The 19,256-nt window shown below is 46.0% G+C and overlaps 1 protein-coding gene across 1 annotated transcript; it reads right to left on the bottom strand.

The window, feature by feature from the left end:
* Positions 1-6,602: 6,602 nt before the first annotated feature.
* Positions 6,603-17,803, bottom strand: galnt11 (UDP-N-acetyl-alpha-D-galactosamine:polypeptide N-acetylgalactosaminyltransferase 11 (GalNAc-T11)). The gene is made up of 12 exons (XM_026180515.1): positions 17,435-17,803; positions 14,526-14,779; positions 13,785-13,908; positions 13,331-13,497; positions 13,125-13,250; positions 9,378-9,627; positions 9,184-9,301; positions 8,879-9,031; positions 8,581-8,796; positions 8,389-8,493; positions 7,776-7,913; positions 6,603-7,686 (listed from the first exon to the last, which is right to left on the bottom strand). The coding sequence occupies exons 2-12, from the start codon at positions 14,746-14,748 to the stop codon at positions 7,552-7,554; spliced, it is 1,755 nt and encodes a 584-aa protein (XP_026036300.1). The 5' UTR covers positions 14,749-14,779; positions 17,435-17,803; the 3' UTR covers positions 6,603-7,551.
* Between the last annotated feature and the right edge of the window lie 1,453 nt (positions 17,804-19,256).

The following is a 19,256-nucleotide window of genomic DNA, read 5'->3' as shown; positions in this document are numbered from 1 at the left end:
GACCCTGCCTTTGCTTTAGGACAGGGGTGTCCAACTCCAGGCCTCGAGGGCCAGTGTCCTGCAGGTTTTAGATCTCACCCTGGGTCAGCACACCTGAGTCACATCATTAGTTCATTACCAGGTCTCTGGAGAGCTTTCATTTAGCCATTTAAATCAGCTGGATGAGGGGCACATCTAAAACCTGCAGGACACTGGCCCTCGAGGCCTGGAGTTGGACACCCCTGATTAAGACAATCATCTTGTCAGGCTCTTTGTCCAGCAGCACCTGAACACATCACTGGAAGCACTGTCTCTGCCCCTCCCTCCCATTCATTTGAATACATTGCACTACAGCTCCCCGGATCTACCCCCACCATTATATGTACTGTTTATCCGCCACCTAAGCCAAATAAGGATTTTTTAAATGAATTTTCTGCTCTTCTCACTCATTTCTCTGTACTTTCTCCTAATCTGATAATTGTTGGTGACTTCAATATTCATATGGACAATGACAAAATCCCTCTTTCCAGAGATTTTACCTCCTGCCTGGAAAGTTTTGGGCTTCTACAGTACATAAAGTTTTCTACTCATCTAAAGGTCATATCTTGGATTTGGTCTGTTGTTGTGGCCTTACCCCCACCCATTGTAAAGCCACATTGTTTCTCCAGTCTGATCATATGTTTATTTCTTTTAATGCAAACTCCCACAGTGGGCTCCCCTTAAACATTGAACGGTCTCATTTTCCAGTTCAGCACCATGGTTTACCCCCGACCTGCGTCACCTTAAAGCTAAAGGACGCCAACTCGAACGTCTATTCAAGAAAACTGGACTTAGTATTGTTACAGCTGTGGCCATAAGAACACTGTGTGGACTGTTTTGTTCTGTGTCTCTTTACTGTGCTTAAGACTCTTTGCAGGTCCCTCCCCTAATGAAGAGTAGTGAGCAGCTGATTGGACCGTGGAACACGTGACCGTGTTCAAAAAGCCGCTCTGACAGCTCCCGCCGGAGAGAGAGAGAGAGGAGTAGTTTGACAGCTGACGCGGTCCTGGCCCTGGTTTCCAACCTATACTTTTTCTGTGTATCTGTGTGAGCGTGCTCTGTGAGAGCCGCTCCGGGTGTATTAACTTAGTGCTGAGGCACCCATAGACTGAAGCAGAAGGGGTGAGCCGCCTTTTTCTTTGGAACAGTTTTCTCCTGTTTTCCGGGTTAGGGAACGAGGGTTAGTATTGTTATTTGTTTGTTCTGTTTCTTTCTTAGGGTTTAGTTAGTTTTCTCTGGTGGGACTTAGTTGGTTTTGTTTATTATTTTGGCCTGGGTTCACCCTGGAGCTATGCTTCATTTTATTATTATTTATTACCTTCAATAAAATCACCTTTTTTACTCGCAACTGGTTTTGGATGTTTGGCTTGGGAATCAGGGCGGGGATTTGTCTCTCTCTCCTCCAACCCTTATGTGCGTCTCTACACGCCTAGACTAGGGGCGTAACATAAATGGGGGCTCGTCCCTTTTCGTTCGTGTGATTGGTTCGTTTCCCTTTTGCGTTTGCGGTGGGGGGAAACGTTGTGGAGGGTGTGGGAAGACGTTTCATTCGTCTATGCGGTAGGCGTGAGTTTTGCGGGTCTGGAGTGCGCGGATGCGGTTAGTGGTCTGCAGTTTTTCTTTTTTGCTTTGCTCGTGATGTCGTTTGACATGGATGATTTTGCGCAACAGCCCTCCATTGAAATGTTGGAGCGGTGCACAAAAGCAGATTTGTTAGTAGTGGCTAATTTATTCAATGTGAATGTTCCTAAGAAGGCGGAAATTAAACAATGTTTGATAGAGAAAGTGGTGGACAGGGGAGTGTTTGGGAGGCAGAAAACTTCGCCGAGTGGGTCTGGGAGTTTGGAGACGGCAGTGGGGGCGGAAGCTGCTGGGGCCGTCCCGAAACCTACCAAGGGGCGGATGACGTCGGGGGTGGAAGCTCCTGTCGCCGTTCAATCTCCTAAATTTGACCCGACTGGCCAGGTTGCGGCGGGTTTGGTGACGGATGATCTCAAGCTTGCCCTTCGCTTGAAGGAGGTGGAGCTGGAGGCTAAGGCTAAGGAAGTCGAACTCATGCATCTCTGCATACGAGCTATGGAGCTGGATCCTTCTCAAGCGAAAGACGCTGTTCCCGTCCGTGTAAGTACACTCCCCGACACTTCCATCGTAGACCAGTTTAACGCTAGCAAGCAGGTTGTTTTGGTACCTCCTTTTAGGGAGGGAGAGGTTGATTCCTATTTGTTGATGAGTTGATTCCACTGCTTTTGAGCGCATCGCAACCACTTTAAAATGGCCAAAGGATGTCTGGAGTCTGTTGTTGCAATGCAAATTAGTACCACTACACAATGTGTTTCTTCAATCGACGCTCGTTTCGGGCGCGATCAGTTGCCAGTGCCCGGAGTTGCAATGATTCTGGGGAATGACTTAGCGAACGGGAAAGTGTTTTCTATCCCGAGAGTGGTTGAGAATCCTGTGCCTGATACTTTGTTATCTGACCCTGCCGCTGAGCGCTCCCCCTCTGTTTTTCCTGCCTGCGCTGTAACTCGCGCGCACAAGTGCAAGTATGGTGATGTTGATTTGTCTGATTCTTTTCTCTGCGCTGGTGGTGAGCCGGAGTCTGGATCTAAAACCTGTGACCCGCTGACGGGCGACTCTGAGGCGATGCTGTCTATTAGCCCATCAGTGACATCTCAACTGCCTTTGGGAGTTAACAAAAAGGATTTTGTTTTGGCACAACACAGTGACCCGACTCTTGTGGGTTGTTTTTCAGCTGCCAACTCTAGTGACCAGTATCCTCGTGTTTATAGTGTTGAGGATGATGTGTTGATGCGTACCTGGTATCCGCCTACAGCTGGTGATCTGGGCTGGAATGTGTTTCAGCAGGTTCTGGTGCCTCAACAGTACCGACACAAAGTTCTTAGTCTTGCCCATGACAGCTTTTCTGGACATTTAGGTATTAGAAAAACATACCACCGCATTCTGCGTCATTTCTTTTGGCCAGGATTGAAGAATGACATTGCAAAGTATTGTCGTTCTCGTCACACCTGTCAGATTAGTGGTAAGCCTAACCAAGTCATTCCACCCGCTCCATTACACCCTATTCCAGTTTTAGGGGAACCTTTTGAACACATACTCATCGACTGCGTTGGTCCACTTCTTAAAACAAAATCGGGCCACCAGTACCTCTTGACTTTGATGTGCGTTGCTACACGTTTTCCCGAGGCAATTCCATTGCGCACCCTTAAGGTTAAACCAGTTGTTAAGGCGTTGGTGAACTTCTTTTCTACTTTCGGGTTACCAAAAGCGGTCCAAACCGACCAAGGCTCTAATGTCATGTTTAAGATTTTTGCTCAAGTTTTGCAATCACTTGGCATTAAACATCAGAAATCTAGTGCCTATCATCCGGAGTCGCAAGGTGCGCTCGAGCGGTTTCATCAGACATTGAAATCTATGATGCGGAAATTTTGCCTTGAGTCTGGAAAGGAGTGGGATGAGGGGTTATTTCAAAAATTCTTGAAAAAGTAACCATAATAGAATAGAATTAGAATAGAATTCAACTTTATTGTCATTGCACATGCACAGGTACAGGGCAACGAAATGCAGTAGCAATGCAATAACCTCTATGAACAATTTCAATCTGGTTTCCGCCCCAATCATAGCACAGAAACTGTTTTGTTAAGGATTACCAATGACCTTCTGATGGCAGCTGATTCTGGTCTCCTATCCATCTTCATCCTTCTTGATCTTAGTGCGGCGTTTGATACCATTTCTCACAATATTCTCCTGAACCGGTTAGCATCCATTGGCATTAGTCACACCCCCGTTGCCTGGTTCACCTCATATCTCTCAGACGGCACTCAGTTTATCCAATTTAAATCACACTCTTCAAGTCTCTATCCTGTTTTCCCCTCCACTCAGGTTAAAAGTTTGGGTGTCTTACTTGACAGTACTCTTTCATTCCAGTCTCACATTAATTACATAACACGGTCTGCATACTTCCACTTACGTAATATTAACCGACTCCATCACTTCCTTCCTCCCCATGCTGCTGCCATCCTTGTCCATAGTCTTATTACGTCCCGTATTGATTACTACAGTTCCCTCCTATTTGGTCTGCCTAAAAGGTTCCTTCATAAACTCCAACTTCTTCAAAACTCTGCAGCTCGGGTCATAACTTGCACTCCGTCATATTACAACAGTTCTTCAGCAGCTTCGCTGGTTGCCTATAAAAGCCAGGATAAACTTTAAAATCTTACTTCTCACGTATAAGTGTATCCATAAATCTGCTCCTTCCTATTTGTGTGACCTGCTCCATATCACCACTGTCTCCCGCCCTCTCAGATCCTCATCTGCTGTTCATCTTACTGTTCCTTCCGCTCATCTCATCACTATGGGACACAGAGCCTTCAGTCGCTCTGCACCTCGGCTCTGGAACTCTCTATAAGAAATATAGACTCTCTTCCCGCATTTAAGTCACAGCTCAAAACACATCTGTTCAAACTGGCTTATTCGCTTTAGTGCTGATTTTAATGTTGTCAAGTTCTGTTTTGCAATTTTAACTTATTTTATGCATTTTATGACTAATGCTCCTTTTATTAATTTTGTTCTTTGTAAAATGGTAAACGGCCTATATTTGTAAGGTGACCATGGGTTTCTGAAAGGTATCCTCAAATAAAACATGTTATTATTATCACACATGAAAGCCTTGGAGAGGAGGATGGCGCGGTTTCTGTTCTGAAACTTAAAAGTTATGATGCTCATATTTTTTTGTAAACCCCACCTTTGGATGTTTTCCTGCGAGCTGCTCGGATTCAAACGACGCCTGTAACATTTCACAGCGGCGGTCCCCTCGCCGTGTATCACTGTGGGGGACGAGGACCCCTACAATCCTCCAGCTAAGTTTGACTTCTCCGTGAGTTTCCCTTTGATGACTCGCACTGTTAGAGCTGCACGACGGTTATTTTGGGCACAGACGCACAGAGGTTAGCCTTCATAGACTATGGGCACATTTACTGTAAACCGACACACGGGCCAGTGTTTAAGGTTAAAGGTCGGAGAGCTGCAGTCAGCTGAGACTGACGGAGTCAGCTGATGACGACACGCGTCCCACTGAAGACGTCCAGATGAGCACAAGACTTTTTCAGGATCATTTACAGTCATTTAAGATACCTTTATTAGTCCCACACATGGGAAATTTGTTGTTAAGGCTGCCGACCATTGCCAGCGCCATCTTACCCTTCTGACCTTACATACATTACACAAACATCACATGGGGAAGACAGGTCAGAGAGGTATAACAATGGAAAATGCACAACATGAGGAAAGACAAGGAGACAAAAATAACTCCCCTAGACTGACCTCCAACAGGGAGATCAGTTTGAGAACAGAAAAAAAAAACACCTCAGCACATGAATCATCACATCTCACAACATAGAAGACATGAGCTTCGAAGGCGTTTGGAGGGGGTGAGTGTAGGTCTGTGTCAGTGTACATGCGTATGTGTGTGTGTTCAACCAAGAGAAAGTGTCCCTTCACCCGATTAGGCAAAAGTCAGTCTTCGGTCGATGTGGGTGGCCTTAAATGAGGAGGGAGAAAGTCATAACACAGTCTTGTTATCTAAGGGAGAATTGTTATTCCCGTCAGCTTTTGCCTTGAGCATCCAACTGGCGCCACATGAAATGAAGATGGTAGCTGTTTTGGTTAGTGCGAACAAACTGCTTCAAATTTTACAGTTGTCTAATGTCCGTCACTGGTCACAAGTCTGGAGCCGTGAGCCTCTCCACGATGTTATCCATCCATGCCGAGATGTTATCCATTTTGCTCATAGAGCACAAGTGTTCACGATAGTTGTGAGCCTCTCCGAGATGTTGTCAGATGTTGTCAGTCGGTCTCAGTATTCACAGCAGCCCAAACTTCTCCAAGATGTCATCTGTGCTGCACCTGATGACCCTACTCTGAGAAGCCACAGCTCACTCCATTGTTCCAATCAACAAAGCAGGCAGCCTTGTGGGGATTTGAACAGCCGTTTCCGCTTTCTTTATCCTTCAATAAGCCGGGGCCAATCAGCAAGAACCCTGTTATCATGGTTTCGAAAAGGTGTCTTCAATGTTTTGTCACGGGCTCTTCCGAACCGAGGCTTCTTGTCGAGGGTGTCAATTGCATTCAGGGACCAGTTGATCAAATCCATAATTCTTTAGGTTTTTAGAGAACAAGTCTGGGAGACTCTCTTAGGGTTAGAGAATAAGCGAGACTATACAAAAGACATGAGAAGCCAAGCAGGAAAGATAAGTGAGAGGGAGAGGGAGAAGGAGAAAGTGCGACCGCCTCCGTCAAGAGCCAAAAGCAGTTTGGTTGTCAATGGTGACCTCGCAGCCCGAGCTCACCATTGACAACACTGCAGCTGCTACGATGGGTGTTTACGCCATCGGCCATGTTATGTGCATGCCTCCTCCCAGCTACTGCAGAACGAGCTGAGCCAGCGGGCCGTCTTCACTGAACTGTGTTTACATCATTCACACTAACCAATCACACCCTGCTGCTGTCTCACGTTTGGCCACTAGATGTCACTGAAACGCAGCTCTCAGCGTGTCACTCTAGAGGGCGCAGTTGAGCAGTGGCAGGTTTAATCAAACAAACAGTAACATTTCAGTAAATTTGTATAAATATTAATCTGCACATTCACGGATATTTCTCCTGTAGCTGTAGATTTCAAACAGTCAAAATTTAAAAATAAAGGTTCACATCCTCACTTTTTATTCTACAAACTCACATTTACAACATTCTGACCTTCACGGTTAACGAAGGATAACGAGCGAGGCGCCTCTGTGACAGCATAGCGGCACTTCGTGTTCTGGGGGAACAACCGGCTCGAGGAAATTGGCTGCGACGCCCACTGTGGATTACCCTGACGGTAAGTAAGCTCCGCCTTCCTTCCTATCATCGGTGGCATCAGAACTGATCTCACGTGCATGCTCGCACCAACTTCATTGAGGAAGCTCCTCATTAGAAATAACTGCAGATATGGTTCTGGTGCATGAGCAGCGGGTCAGCATCATCAGGGTTCCACGGGGAGACACGAGAGCAGTGGCGACGCTCCGAGTCCTTCAGTGAGTGAGTGTTCGGTTTTATTCCAGCTCTCTGCAGCTAACGGCCCTCTGAAGCAAAACTTTTGGACTTACAGCAACCTTTGACCTGAGGAGGACGGGAAGTGCTGTCGCTGCTTTAGAAGCACTTCCTGTGTGAACACGATAAAAACCCTACAGAAAAGCCTGCAGTGCTTCTCTGAGGACGGAGATGCCTCAGAGGTCACATGATGAAGCCAGACCAAGTAAACATCAGATCACTGATCAGATTATATCAGTCGCCAGACTCCAGGACTTTCCAGGTCCTTAAAAGGACCTTGAAGAAGTTCCAGGCGTGCCTGGGCATGGCGTCCGGCGTGGCGAAGTTCTTCTGCGACTGAAACATCAAACTTAAAATGAAAAACACGAAACATTAAATGAGCAGGTGAGAATCGGAGATCATTCCATCCACGGCACCGCGGCGTCCTCCTCAGGCCTCCAGCTGCCACTGCTGTGTCTGCGAGCCATCGCATATCGCCATGGAGACGTAACCTTTCTGTCCTATTGGCTGGGAGACAGCTGCAAGACACTGACCGACAGAGACCTGGTAGATCCGGTTGGACTTCTACAGGAAACACAGAAGGACACGTGACACTGACTCCTCCTCCTGATGACAGTAAACCCCACCCACACTGTGAGGACTGTGTGTCTCACCCCCAGGCTCCACTGCTGCGACCCCCCCGAGCCGTGACACTTCATCAGCCTCGGGGGGTCAAAGGTCCTGACCTCTGACACGTCCAGACACAGCAGACCTGCCAGGATCAGCTGACCCTCCTCGTCGTACGCCCAGTCCTGCACACGTAAAGGGTTAAAGGTTAAAGGTCACGGTGAAGACAGACGCTTTTATTGTGATAAACAATTGTGTTTATTAAAAACGTGCGGTCAGCGAAGTCGCTGACTCGTTTATGAAGCCGTGACGTGCAGGTCGGGACAGTCCGCATCTTCAGGGGCGGAGCCCAGCAAAGACTCGAAGCCTGATTGGATAGAGGTGTGTGAGAAACAACCTTCAGCTGACCTCTGGGCTTTGAAACATCATTGGAGTCACAGAGGCTTTTCATTGGCTAATGACTCGTCAATCATAGGTCGTTAGCGAATGACTGCGAGCCTTTACTGTCACGTCTGCTGTGAAGATGTTACCATGGTTACATCTATATTTTACGTTTGTGTAAACGTGTACTTTAGCTCCGCTCGTGCCGCCACCAGGAATCACAAATCTCTGCGGTGATTCGGTAAACCGATGTTGCGTGTGGTCATGTGATCGGCTCACCTGCTCGGGGTCTTGGGGGTCACACGGTCGCAGAACGACGGCGCCACCCTTCTGACTGACCCGGCCCTGGGCTACCAGACAGCGTCCGATGGCGAGGTTCCGTAGCTGGAAGATGGCGGACACAGAGGACGGAAACATGAAGGTAGTTCATGTGACAGGGGGCAGACACGAACGTGTGGTGAGTTAAGGTACCCGTCCTCGCTGCAGGACTTTGGGCCGCTTCAGGCCCTTGTTGATGAACAGCGGCTGCTGCTTGTTGCCGTTGGCGGCGGTCTGCATCTCAGGGTAGACTGTGTCCAGGTACCAGCTGAATGAGTGGCACTGCAGCCGCTTCCTCAACGCCACGCGCTCGCCGATGTCGCCGTAACTCCGGTTGCGCAGCTCTGGACGCAAAGAGAGATACTGCTCCTGATTGGATGAGAGAGGCACAGGAAATGAGGCCACCGTGCCGGCATCCAGAGAGTGCGCACGTGTTTGTGTGTGTGTTTACCTTGTACCCGTCCATCCACACGTGTGCCAGCCGCAGGGAATTATGGGCCATGGTGTCATGGCCGCCCGGCGAGCCATAGGGCCGCCGTTTCCTGAAGATATGGCCAACCCTGGAGCACGGGATGATGAAGAGCTGACCACCGCACATCCAGATCTGAGCGAGACAGCGAGAAGGTGTAGCAGCAGCTGCTCTCCCCTCTTCCCACCACTTCCTCTCTATGCGCTAAGCTAACTGCTAACTGAGAGAAATGTGCGACTGCTCCTTTAATGACCCCTTCACTGACCGTCAGTAAAACAGAGTCTCACCCTGAAGGAGATTTCCAGGTTCTCTCCCCCCCAGATGTCCATGCCGGCGTCGTATTGGCCGAGCTCGTTAAAGTACTTCCTGTTCATAGCGAACAGCCCGCCTGCCATGGTGGGGGACCTGAGGGGGAGCAGAGCAAGGGGGGAGGAGTTAGAGGTCAGACCAAAACTGTACCTCGAGGCTGTTAAGACATCACCTGATGGGTCCGGAAGCTCCCTCAGGCCCGCGGAGCTCGGAGGGGGGCACGGGGTCCCACTTGAAGTGCAGCCCCCAGTTGAAGCCGCCCCTGACGATGGGGGAGGGCGAGTAGGCGAGCGTGTCGGCGGAGATGATGTCGATGACGGGGCAGACGACAGTGCGGCGGTCCTTCTGGATGGGCGCCAGCAGCGGCTGCAGCCATGCCTGGTTCACCTCGCAGTGGCTGTCCAGGAACACGAGCACCTCACCTGGATGCGCACACAGGTGAATCAGACTGCGATCTGACCTAACCTGATCAGAAGGCCCCGCCCCCTCAGAGGCTTGTGAAGGCTCCTAAAAACACTGAACACTGAATTCAAAGCTTAACAGGTGAGACCAAATACTTCTGTCCACATGGTTACAGAGCTGTGCAAAAGTCTTGAGCCGCCTGTCATTTCCTTATAGTTTTCCTGTATTTTTGAAGTGCTCTTGAGCAACAGATCTCTGGCTTTCTGGAGCTCTTTCTCATCTTTGGCTGCTTTTCCTTGTTCCGGAACATCCTTCAGGAAGCTCGGCGAACTATTCCTGAGGGTCCAGAGATGACACAGAGCTGCTCAGAAGGATGACGCTCCGCCCCCAAACACTGGTTTTACACGTGTATGTGCAGACGTTGATTCTGACTGATTTACACGCACGTTTACACGTTTCAATAAATCGCTGCACATTTTTCTCATTTAAAAATATGAGGGGAGGCTCGAGACTTGTGCACAGACCTGTGCGCATACAACACCAGACTCTGGCTTTCATACGGTTATTGGAGGAAGAGAGAGAGTAGGGCTGAACGATTATGGAAAATAATCTAATTGCAATTTTTTGCCCCAATATTGCGATTGCGATGCGATATGCGATTATTTTTTAAGGTCTTTGTCTTCTGTATTATTAAACAAAGACAAGCAATACATCATATAGTATGGCCAATACTATATTACATTAATTTTAAACTGTTCTTTCCTGGAAGACAGACCTCTGTTATGATGACATGAGGTGATGCATGAATTGATGACTGACATTTTTATTTAACTTCTTCAATCACAACAGTATATTTGAACATACACAATAGTTTATTTTTAGCTTACAAACATCTGAGCATAAAGTGCTGACAAGGAACCCTGGTGTAAACATTAAAATGAAAGTCAGTACAATGTGCAGATTGCAGAAATATACATAAACAAAATCAGTGGCTTTACCACACTCAGTTTTTCGACATCTGTGAACTACTAGACAGTCATTCAATTAAAAAATAATATTAAATAAATAAAACTAATAAATAAAAAATACACACATCTTACTGATCTCTGCAGTCAGTAACATTACACATAAAGTGCAAACATAATAGCAATTGTATAAACACACACACAAACACGCCTTTAAAGTTTAAAGGCGTGAAATTGGACGGTCTAGTTCTGATTAGCGTCACCGCTGTCTCGGTGGAGTTTAATAAACTCGGCCGTCTGCTTCTTGCTATCTAAAATATAACCAGACACTGGTGTAAATTCTCGACTGTCTCATACTTCTGTTTAATAAGTTTTCTGTTTGACGTTTAGTCAGCTGTGTGAAAACCAAGGAGGAACCCACCCGGGGGATTAATAAAGTTTTATTTTATCTAATCTAATAACTTTAATCTCAGCCAAACCGATTTACTCACGAACAAACAAAACACTGAAAAAAGCCCAACAATAACATTTTTAGGTTGTCTAAGTGACTTATATATTACGTTTAACCCGAGCAGCGAAACTCCGCGGTGATCTGAAAATGATGTGCCGGGAGTTGTGCCGTTCTCGGCCGCATCAGTAACCCTCGAGCTCCCGGCTAGCTGTCGAGCTGGTGGGTAGCAGACGCCTCTGAAAACGTCGAAGCACTTTTGCAAATATGGGATATCTTGATAAACCGAGCAGATATTTGATGTTTACACAACTACTTTCTCGCCTGAAAATATGTTAAAAGTTTATTTTGTGACCCAGAAAGATTAGTATGAGTAATTTTAAAACTTAGTAGCGGCCGCCATTGTTGGAAACTGGAGTTTGGCTGGGCCGCGCTATGAATTCTGGGATATGGTAGTAATTTGGACAGCCTTCGGCGCGTCGCTGTGACGTAATCGGTCTACAAATGCGGCCTCAGGAGGATGCAGCCCATGAATTTGGACATGTCCAGAGTATAATCGCAGCCTTTGCGGTAGAGCTGGGCGATATGAGATTTTTTCATATCACGATATGTTTTTTTCATTTCAGGCGATAACGATATCTATCACGATATAAGCCAAATAACTATATTTGTAAGATTTAAATGTGCCGTTGCTCACAAGTAAAATGTGAAATAATCAGCAGCTTGTTTTTATTTAAATATTTATTTCTCATAATAAGTTCAACAGGGTAGATGTACTTAAGGAACATGAGACTTTTTCAGATAAATAAAGGCAAATATTGCAAACTACACAAAAGGCAGCTGCTAAAGCGTTTAAGTTTCAAAATAGAACAAACGAAACAGACTAAATTGTCAATTCCACTTAGAAACAAAATATTAATTCTAAAAATAAATCTTAGTTTGTTTTACAGAAGAACAGACAAAACTGACTAACTTTTGTCAATATCAAATAAACTGAGAACTAAAAGGAAATTCTCAATCTCTCCTTGTTGTATAGCTGAGCTTTTCAAACAGTTTTAACAGTTACTTTAGTCTGACAAAAGCCGAATGACGAATTAGCGCTTCCAGTCAGAGACTGAGGCTACGTCCACACGTACACGGGTATTTTTGAAAACGGAGATTTTCCGTTTCCGTTTTAAAAAATAATCCCGTCCACGCATAAAGGCAGAAATGAAGGAAAACGCTGCTATGAACATGCCAAAGCAGCAGGTGGCGCTAGATTCCTAACCGTGCAGAAATGTTGGCCAATCAGAAGTCTAGAAGCCTCTGTGGGAAAAAGTAAACAAAGCTGGGGCATAGAAGCAGAACCGAGTCGTATGTGTGGAGGGACAGTAACTGTGTGTATATGTAAGCATTTAAACACTGCAGAGAGTAGAATTAACAGTATTGTAGAAATTCATTTCACCGAAACAATAACGTGGCGCACAGTGTGACGCATGCACCAGTTTATTGTATTTCCAGACTTGCTTTCGGCACAATTTACAGTGCACGCTACTCTGTTTTTGTCAGACTTGAAATAGCCGAAATACCTTCACACTACAGAGCTTCTATGGCTCTTCCGTTCGACAATCTCTCCGGCGTTGGAACCATCATCTGTTTTCTCTTCGGTCACGCTCGGTTGATTTTTCTAGTCGGCGCACTCATTTCCTCCATTACCCGCTGGCTGCTTCCCAAACAAACACACGTGCGGCTTGGCACTTGTGCTGTACGTAACAAGTCACGCGACGTGACGCTGCGGCTGTGATTGGTTCGGCTCTGCGCTACTTAATTTGGATCGGCTGACCTTTTTTTTTTTTTTTTTTTATTAAGAGGACAAGAGCAGCGAGGTCTATCGCGATAGTTTAATTTCTCTATCGAGTAAAAGTTATATCGCGATACATATCGTTATCGTTCTATCGCCCAGCTCTACTTTGCGGTTAGAAAATTGCACTTGATCATGTCGCGATATTATCGCAAATGCGATATATCGTTCAGCCCTAAGAGAGAGGCCTAAAGAGGTAAAGGAGGGTTCTTCGTCCTCCAGGAAACAAGAACAGAGCAAGGAAAGCAGGTGACGAGGAGGCACCTGTAGCGTGTGAGGCTCCAATCATGCGTCCTCTGATGAGTCCTTCCCTCCTCTGGTTCCTCACTAGATGGACTTTTCCCTGAAACTCCGCCCTGACGTAGCGGTCCAGCTCGTCCTTCAGCTCCTCTGCACACAAACAAAAATCCGCCATGAGCCACGGGCCAAGCCCCGCACCAATCGAATTGCAGCAACTGGTTCGCGATTACCCAGCTCGCTGTGGTCGTCCACCAGGATGATCTCGTGCAGCAGGTAGGGCGGCGTGCGGTCCAGCACGCTGTGCACGGTCCTGAGCAGGGCGGAGAGCGCCTCGTTGAAGAAACAGATTACGACGCTGGCAGAAGGTAGAGCCACAGGATAGGACTTCTCCCGACACCTGAGAGAGAGGCATCATGGGTAAACAACAGGGCTCGCCTACACATCGCACGACGCCACAGCGAGTTGCAGGTACACGTGACTACAGTCGGCTTCAGGTGATCCGGACAGTGACCTCAGAACAACCGCCGGGTCACCGCCGACACCTGCACGCTGCTACGGGGCGCTTCACGTTTTTATGGTCGTTACACCTGAACGAGCTCACTCTACAGAAAACACAAAGTTAACTCAGATTTACTGGAAGACAGAGACACAAAGGCCCCAGTGTGCCCAGTATCAGCTTCTTACTGGGTGTCTCTGGTGTCGGGCAACTGGCGGTGGAAGCCCAGCCTGTTGGAGATGAGGACGTTGAAGGCGTGACGGTGGTAGCCGCTGTCCCGAACCTCTTGATCCGCCTCGTTGAAGATCATCCCTGCAGACGGACACAGAGGCTGACACATCACATCATCTCTCTCTCTCACACACACACACACACACACACACACACACACACACACACACACACACACACACACACCTTTAATTTAATTCCTTTAATTTTAAATATGTTTATATTGCCTATTCTGTGAAATAGTCAGATTGTCTATTCTCATTTAACTCACTTAATGTACAGAATTCACCTGCTTGCTGCTACTGCTGCACATTCACCTAATGTATGTGTGTAATATATATATATATATATATATATATATATATATATATATATATATATATAATGTTCTTCCTCTACCCCCCCATTTTTGCACAAGTTGAGGAGCGTGTCAGGCTACATTTCGCTGTGTGTTACACTTGTATAACTATGCATGTGACAAGTAAAGAACCTTGAACACACTGAGGTGTTAATCGTGACATCATCAGAGACTTGGCCCTGCCCCCATTTGCCAGTTATCATTCATTTAGTCTGACAGACCTCTGGTTTACAAAGACTCTGAAAACAGGTCATCACTGACACGCTCTCAGGCCCCACCCCCTACTCCACCCATCACTGCCGCTCTCCCAGCAGTACCTGAACGCACCACGGGCACTCACCCATCTCTGGTGAAAGCTCCACTCCATTACTTGGCAGCAGAGGCCGACGCCCCCCTCTACGATTGGCCACACCTCCAGTGATTGGCTGCCCGAGGTGCCTCAAGGGAGTCCTGCCACGGTCAGGCTCCGCCCCCATGGAAAAATACAGGAAGAGCAGGAAGGACCAGGTGGCCGAGGTGACGAGGCAGCCATAACAGAAGTACCGCAGCGTGACAGTGGTCATGGCGGGCGAGCAAGCATGGCCTTACATTACACTGTAGTGAGACAAAGAGAGAGTTCATCAGTCACAGACTGTGTCCCAATCCAGCGACCGCACGCTTTGTAGTGTGCATGTGGAGAACGATTACGTCACAGCGATGCGACGAAGAGTGTCCCAATACAAAGTGTACTCCAAATGCGGTCGACAAATGCACCCTTCATTTGCCCAAATTAGAAGTGTGGCCCGGTGTACACTTCGGGGTACCATATATCCCACAATTCATAGCGCGGCGGTGGGTGTGGACATTTTGTTCGGAAAAAAACGGCGGATGGCTGAAGCAGAGCGGCCGAAGAGCAAACTTTTAAAAATAAGTACTGAATATTATGTCACTTATTTATGCGCAAATGTTTAATAATGAAGATCATTAAAACATGACTGTTGGCCACATGCCGGCAAAGTTATGTGACATCAGTGACGTTTGTACTAACTTGGTTTTAAAGCCTTTACTTTAAAATATACGCCGTTCAATAGTCGACCTTAATCTGACAGAGATTGTGATGATTTTGTGGATAATTAAAGTCAGTCATATATCCACAAACACAACAGGCTGAAAGTCAGTGATGCTGCTCGGTAAAAAGTTTGAAATGGTTATAAAAAAAAAAAGGTAAATGGCTGCAAATAACTTGTGCGTATGATTTTAAAATTGACAATTTATATTTGCATTTAAAGTTATGAAATATGATTCATTAAACATGTTTGTGATTGTCACATATACATATATGACTGTGTGGCCACTACCAGCTCCACCACCATCATCAAGTTTGCTGATGACACCGTCGTGGTGGGCCTGATCTCTGATAACAACGAGACGGCCTACCTGAAGGAGATTAGGAATCTGGAGAACTGGTGCCAGAGGAACAACCTCCTTCTAAACGTCAGTAAGACAAAGGAGCTGATAGTGGACTTCAGCACTAAGCAGGAGAGGAACTACCAGACCCCCGTCATCAACGAGTGCCCAGTGGAGAGAGTGGACAGCTTCAAATACCTCGGAGTTCACATCACGCAGGACCTGTCATGGTCCTGTCACATCAACACCGTGGTGAAAAAGGCCCGACAGCGTCTCTACCACCTCAGACGCTTGAGAGACTTCCAACTGCCCTCCAAGGTGCTCAGGAACTTTTACTCGTGCACCATAGAGAGCATCCTGGCGGGAAACATCTTAACCTGGTTCGGGAACAGCACCATGCAGGACAGACGAGCTCTACAGAGGGTTGTGCGGTCAGCTGAGCGCACCATCCGCTCCGAGCTCCCTGACCTGCACTCAATCTACAGCAGGCGGTGCTGGACCAAGGCCAGGAAGATGGTGAAGGACCTCAGCCATCCCAACAACAGACTGTTCTCTCTGTTGAGGTCAGGAAAGCGATTCCACTCCCTGAAGACCAACACAGAGAGACTGAGGAGGAGCTTCTTCCTGCAGGCGATACGGTCTCTCAATCACACCACCACACAGTACTGACCCACACATATGGTTCTTACACACACACTGGACTTTCTGGACATTGGTTTTGCACAACACTGGTCACTATATTCTTCATTTCCAGTTAATACTTGTACAGCTGCTGTTATTGTGTATATATTTATTTAGATTTCTTCATACATTCTTATATAGTTCTATATTGTGTATTTTGTTGTACAGTTATTTTATTTTCAACTTTAATTTATATATTTTATCTTATTCTTCCCAGTTAAATTTACCCTTCATTCTAATTTGTGTTGTACAGTTATTTCATTTTTAACCTTAATTTATATTTTATTCCTTCCTAGTTAAATTTACCCTTTTTAATTTTTCATATTTATTTCCTATCTTATTCATAGCCTTTTCCTTTTTTGTTCTCTTTAGGTCACGAGCAGTTGTCCAAGCATTTCACTACATATCGTACTGTGTATGACTGTGTACGTGACAAATAAAATTTGAATTTGAATTTGTTACAGAAAAAATATCACTTTTTCTACTCTGATTTTATGTTTTCTGTCTGATTTTAGATCAATTGTGTTAATACAGTATGTCAGAATGAAAACATGACTGTAAATTCAGACACGTGAGGCAGTGCTGAAAAGGATGATACCAAACGAGGCAAAGTAAATCGTTTTTAAAGGTGAAATGTAGAGGAAACATCAAAAGTAGTTAAAATGTCCAATTATACCCTGGATCCCAGAGGTTACAAAAAATAATTAAATAAAAATTTAAGTAACGCAATAGTTACTTTTCAAGTAATTAATTACTTTTAGAATCTTGTAACTCAGTTACTACCTCAGTTACCTTTTTGAAGTAGTAACTAGTAACTATAATTAATTACTTTTTCAAAGTAACTTGGACAACACTGGGGGTCAGAGGTCACAGCCTGAACCTCCAATCAGCTCTCAGGTCGACTGATCACAAGGTTAATCAATTTTCAATGAGTAACCTGGAACTGCTGCTGGCGTCAGCACACCTGAGGACAGGTGTCCTGTGTCGGCAGCTCAATCATTCACCTGAACTCGTGACTGACACAGACAGAAGAGCAGCTCCGACCAGAGTACATTCAGAAATCCTCTGATTTAAGGGGCTCAAACACACACTCCTCCACACTGAAAGTTCGGCTTCAGCTCACCTGTTAGAGACTATGCGCACACACGCGCGCACAGTGAGAAGCAACTGACCCGAGCTCACCTTTAGTCATCCTACTGCTTCACAGAGGCTCCATCTGTCCGTGCGGCTCTCTGGGCTTCAGCAGCAGGAGGTGCAGCGGCTCCCAACGCGAGCCACAGCAGCACAGTGTCCGATAATGGAAGCCGCTCTCTTGGCCCCGCTAGCCGAGCACGGAGGCTGAGAGTAGCGTTAGCAGCTCGCTGTGACCCTGAAGTTCTCTCCGTGGATTTTACACGGCGTCCCACGCGGTATACTCACCGGCACACTGAGCTGCTTGCTCGGCGGCACTCTGGCCGACGGTCAGCCTGCTGGTCAGTTAGCCGCTGAGGCTAAAGTGAGCCGCAGAGAAAACAGAGACACGTGACTTCCGCTCTGCTCCTTCACCATAAGACACACCGCTGCCAAAGAAAAGGCTGTGAACGCTTTCAAAGTAAAACAGGCTGTATCCCAATTCAGGGTCTGCAGCCTTAAAGTACGCAGCCTTAACGGTCCACAAGGGCCGCGTACTCAAAGCCCGCTAAGGCATGCGAAATGGGATGGTCTAGCCTCCATCGCGTTCACAATCTTTTGTCCATTTGTTTGTTTTTATATGAGCTTTGTGTGATTTGATAAGCTTCTGAGGCTGAGACCACAGGACTGTAAAAACATGATTGTTGGGCTTCATTTCTGTACTGAACAGTGTTGGTCAAGTTACTTGAAAAAAGTAATCAGTAACTAATTACTGATTACTTCCCCCCAAAAGTAATCCCGTTACTTTACTGATTACTTATTTTCAAAAGTAATTAATTACTTAGTTACTTTTTAAAAACACGATTTACAACCTGAATAGGTGATAAAGCGATAGATCTCTCAGCCTGGGGCTGGGATGGTCAATTTGGTAAAGTAAATCCGTTGGGCATCTTTGTTTGCCTTTAGACAACAATTCTGATGGCAAAAGAGCCAAACGGGACAGGCAAAAAAGCCCAATTCTACTTTTTCTGCATAATCCATCATACAAAATGTAATCAAATGGAAAAGTCTCTTTTTAAAACTTGTTTTATTAGTTTTAATCTTTAAACTTTATGCATCAAGCAAAAATGTAATTATATGCAACATTCACTGACTGGAAGAAATTTGTTTAACATTTAAACCTATTTTCTGCACATTCCAGCACATAATTTTTTTTTTTTTTTTTGTGTTTACACTCAGTCTTTCAAATAGATGCAAGTAAAACACAGCAGAAAATAAATAAAATCAAAGACTCAGCGGTCCTGTTGCTCTGTTTTCACCTGTAAAGTAGGAGTAGGGTAGGCGGAGGTTTACCCTGGTGCAGGTGTGCTGCAGCGGTCAGTGGAAGGATACGGCAGTTTCTCTGTGAATTTCCCATTACGTGGTAGCACACAGAGCTTGCTTGGAAGGTTAGGGGGGTTTTTTCCGCTGTAAAAAGAAGTTTTCTTCCCACGCACAACGCTAATGGACGCTAATGTTTTTGTCACTTTTTATGGAATCAAACCAAAAATCAAATCAAATCAAAGGTCAGTACTTCCACGCTTTAAACGCTGCACGCTCATACTCTCTCCGTACTGGATATATGATCCACTGTTGAGCTGCACACAGCTGTTATCACGAACGTAGCACTTGCTTACATGAGACATTCTCGCAAAAAAAATCACGGTTTTAGTAACGCAGTAACGCAGCGTTCCTACGGGAAAGTAAAGGTAATCTAATTACCGTTTTTGCAATAGTAATCCCTTACTTTACTCGTTACTTGAAAAAAGTAATCGGATTACAGTAACGCGTTTGCCCATCTCTGGTACTGAACAGTCATTTTAGGATTAGCTAGTAAATAACAATTAGCTAATGT

This window comes from Astatotilapia calliptera, chromosome 9 (assembly GCF_900246225.1).
Source record: "Astatotilapia calliptera chromosome 9, fAstCal1.2, whole genome shotgun sequence".
Lineage (NCBI taxonomy): Eukaryota > Metazoa > Chordata > Actinopteri > Cichliformes > Cichlidae > Astatotilapia > Astatotilapia calliptera.
Note: the sequence above shows the minus strand (reverse complement) of the source record. Positions and strands in the feature narration are given on the sequence as shown.

Coding starts and splice junctions, on each gene's coding strand:
- galnt11 (XM_026180515.1), bottom strand. CDS start 14,748: ATGACCACTGTCACGCTGCGGTACTTCTGTTATGGCTGCCTCGTCACC. Junction 13,251..13,330: donor GGACGACCACAGCGAGCTGG/GTAATCGCGAAC, acceptor GTTTGTGTGCAG/AGGAGCTGAAGGACGAGCTG. Junction 9,302..9,377: donor GGAGCTTCCGGACCCATCAG/GTGATGTCTTAA, acceptor GCTCCCCCTCAG/GTCCCCCACCATGGCAGGCG.